Source organism: Beauveria bassiana, assembly GCF_000280675.1.
Source record: "Beauveria bassiana ARSEF 2860 unplaced genomic scaffold BBA_S00036, whole genome shotgun sequence".
Classification (NCBI taxonomy): domain Eukaryota; kingdom Fungi; phylum Ascomycota; class Sordariomycetes; order Hypocreales; family Cordycipitaceae; genus Beauveria; species Beauveria bassiana.
The window spans coordinates 9912-12919 of NW_007930871.1; the positions used below are offsets into that span (position 1 = coordinate 9912).

The 3008-nt window shown below is 53.6% G+C and overlaps 2 protein-coding genes across 2 annotated transcripts; one reads left to right on the forward strand and one right to left on the reverse strand.

The window, feature by feature from the left end:
* Nucleotides 1-519: 519 nt before the first annotated feature.
* BBA_08531 (uncharacterized protein) lies at nt 520-1101 on the reverse strand (the record flags this gene model as incomplete). The annotated part of the gene is made up of 2 exons (XM_008603628.1): nt 520-640; nt 866-1101. The coding sequence occupies 2 exons, from the start codon at nt 1099-1101 to the stop codon at nt 520-522; spliced, it is 357 nt and encodes a 118-aa protein (XP_008601850.1).
* Nucleotides 1102-1658: 557 nt separating this feature from the next.
* BBA_08532 (uncharacterized protein) lies at nt 1659-3006 on the forward strand (the record flags this gene model as incomplete). The annotated part of the gene is made up of 3 exons (XM_008603629.1): nt 1659-2067; nt 2128-2223; nt 2336-3006. 3 exons carry the CDS (start codon nt 1659-1661, stop codon nt 3004-3006), a joined length of 1176 nt encoding a protein of 391 aa, XP_008601851.1.
* Between the last annotated feature and the right edge of the window lie 2 nt (nt 3007-3008).

The following is a 3008-nucleotide window of genomic DNA, read 5'->3' on the forward strand; positions in this document are numbered from 1 at the left end:
AACTTACGTGTAAATTCGGCTAGGTGCATTAGTCACCCGTTTGCACACCGCTTTCCTCTTGTGATTGCAACAAATCTGTACCGCCAGTTCACTATGGATTACAATACGGGTTGACACGGCGCTCGTATATGAACTGGATAGTTGCAGCTGCGGGCTACTGCAGGCAGGCGCAGATGGGTGCAATGGCAGTCAGTGTGTTGTCCGTTGTCCGGGTCACGCAGGAGCACCGTCTTGAGCCCAATCTCCTTGGCAGGATAATCGTTTCCACCCGAAAATATGGCGTCGATTGAGGTGGTACCGCCCATGTTGATGCATGGATAGGTCGGGCAGGCGGCGGCACAGGTCCTGCTGGATGACCTTGCGCTTACGGTTGTATTCTGCGAAAGTAATGCATGCCTGTATCTTTTTCTACTGCACAAATTGGCCCCTGTTCTAACCTAGCAGACAGGGGTGCTCGCAGCCCTGTAAATACTTTGATCCTCCTTGTTGGTACCTGCTAGGATACGAGACTTACCCATATCACTCAGTAGCAAAGTCGGGATCCCTTGTAGCAAAGTCGGGATCCCTTTGCCTCCTCTCGGCGATGATCTTCAATGCGGGGCCCCAGGTCTGACCAGGGTGTGATATGAACATATAAGGCCTATATCACATTAATAAAGGTGTAGAGCCGCATTTTTACTACAACAGTTATAAGCCTAGGAGGTGTTCTAGTGGTCTAGCCACCTATAACTTCTGTTAATACTGTTGTCTTAAAAATAGCTGATAAAAGTCCTACGTCCAACTCCCGCCGACACACACACCACAAAAGTCTTGGAGAGAGGGCAATTCCCGAAGGTTAGTGCCGTAAATTAGGCATGCGACTTACTTAGTTCTAAAGGTCTGATTCACATTAATGAAGGTGTGGATCCGCATTTTTACTATGACATGTGAAGCCGGTGGCGGCCAGTGAGGCATCAGTGGCGTCGATGATCTCCTTCCTTCTGGTCTCGGAAAAGAAGGTCGGCAAAGATGGGAATTCCCGGGCGCCGTCGCGGTACCTGTAGAGCTTTGGTAGACTGGCTTCTGAAACTGCGACCAGTCGCCGCCGGAAATGACGGCCATGTGGGAGAAAGGCTGAAAGGGCCTCGCTGGAGAGCATATTTGCTCTCAGTGAGAGTTCCAACGAGATTGAATGCATCCAAGGATATCATGGTATCACGGGGAAGTTGCTGTTTACGATTACTTTACTTGGATTCAGCTGGGCTTGAACGCGAGGCTGCAGGATTCTTTGATGCGACAATGATGTGAACGTTGTGCAGTAGTACTGTTCGTATTCCGGCAGCCGTTCCGTAAGCTTTATATCCGTGTCTGCTCCCCCGCTGCCCACTTACTCGCTGGGCCGATTATGCCTCTCCTGTTATTGGGCACCTTGGGCCTTGGCGTGGATACAAGGAAGGAGTATAGATGCGGGTGCATGTTCAAACGCGTCACCTTGTCCCCCCCCCCCCCCCTTGCATTCCCTATGTAATGGGGTGTTCAAGTTTCCGCCCAGTGACGTAGTTGGGACAAGATTCGCAATGGTTCTCGCGGAATCCCATAGCCCTCTAATTTAGCGGCATTTCGGGGTCGCTCTCCCGTCAAAAACGTTCACTCCACTCGAAGAACGGGGGGTTTAAACCATGACAATGGCAACACAAGCAAAGGCGCGGCCGTCCCGCAAGGCGATTGGGAGCGACGAAGCTTATGCCGCCATCTTGGACGGGGCACGGCGATTGCGCATCCGCTGCTCTCTGTCGCTGAGCAAGCAAAACATGTTTCGGGAGGCGGTTGATGTCTTGCAGAGCCCGCAGTCGTCGAGGAGCCGCCAAGAGTATCGAGTGTTTCTATATGAAGTCGCGGAACGGTGCGGCCCCCACGGGATCTTGCTGTGTGCCACAGAGCTAGGTCAGCACAAGATCACGACGATGCGCAAGAGTGAACGGGCAGTCTTGATTGGGAAGCTGCAAGAGGTCAAGACAGCCGACGCAATCGACTGTCCAATGATACGGTCCTTGGCCAAGGAGCTTGTAATACCACAGATTGCACAAGGTAAGCATCGAATTCACACCATCGGGCCCGGAATTGGCTGTATTGACGGGCCCTTGATAGCTCCTTTGGACAGCACAGACACGCTGATGCGGCAGATGACGGAACCCGGACGGCAAGGCGTCCAGGGCTCGCTCAGTGATGCGGCCAACATGGCTGGTAAGTTGGATAGGCACTGGCTCCATGTGTGCGTGCTCCATGTCTCTCTCAAGTAACCGTTAGCAAAAAGGAAATTTGGACCTTTCATCAACAAATCTGGATGGTGAATTAGACTTGGGCCCAAGCAGTGGCTACCCGTATCCCGATCTTTCGCATGGCTCTGAATCCTTGGCGGATAGGTCGTGGCTCGGCTCTACGGACCTCCTCGACGGCACCGTGGACTCGCTTACCCCCGGAAGCATATCCGGATTCGGCACGCCGCAAGAGTTGCATCACAGCGCCTCAATGGCGGGCATCGCCAGCATTCTCGGCAACTTTTGGCACAACATCATCCGACGGGCCGCGCCTGTGGACATTGGCAACAGCACGCCGCGAGGGTCGCTGACGGCGTACCTGCCTCTTGACGAAGAGTCTGCCGACTGTCTGCTGAAGCTGGACATTTCTCCGGCGGGAGCTGAATATCTCGCATCCATCTTGTTCAATGCCGAGATTCAGGGCGGCTCCCACGCAACGCAAATCGCCTTTGACAACGGGTCGAAGCTGGCGCTGGCTGTCGCGGCCGGCGCTACCTGGAAGGGCGCTCCGCACCAGGCTCTTTTTTCCATCTTTGATACCCAAGTTTGCTGTGCAGTCATGGAGAGCAAGCTGTATCAGCGCGAGCTGAAGCAAGGCTTGCAGGTGACGAATTGTGTGTCAATGACTCTGACGGCAGATGGGGCTACTGTCGATGTGACGCTCGGTGCGAGACAGGCACTGGGCATAATATACAAGTTTTTTGTATAGAC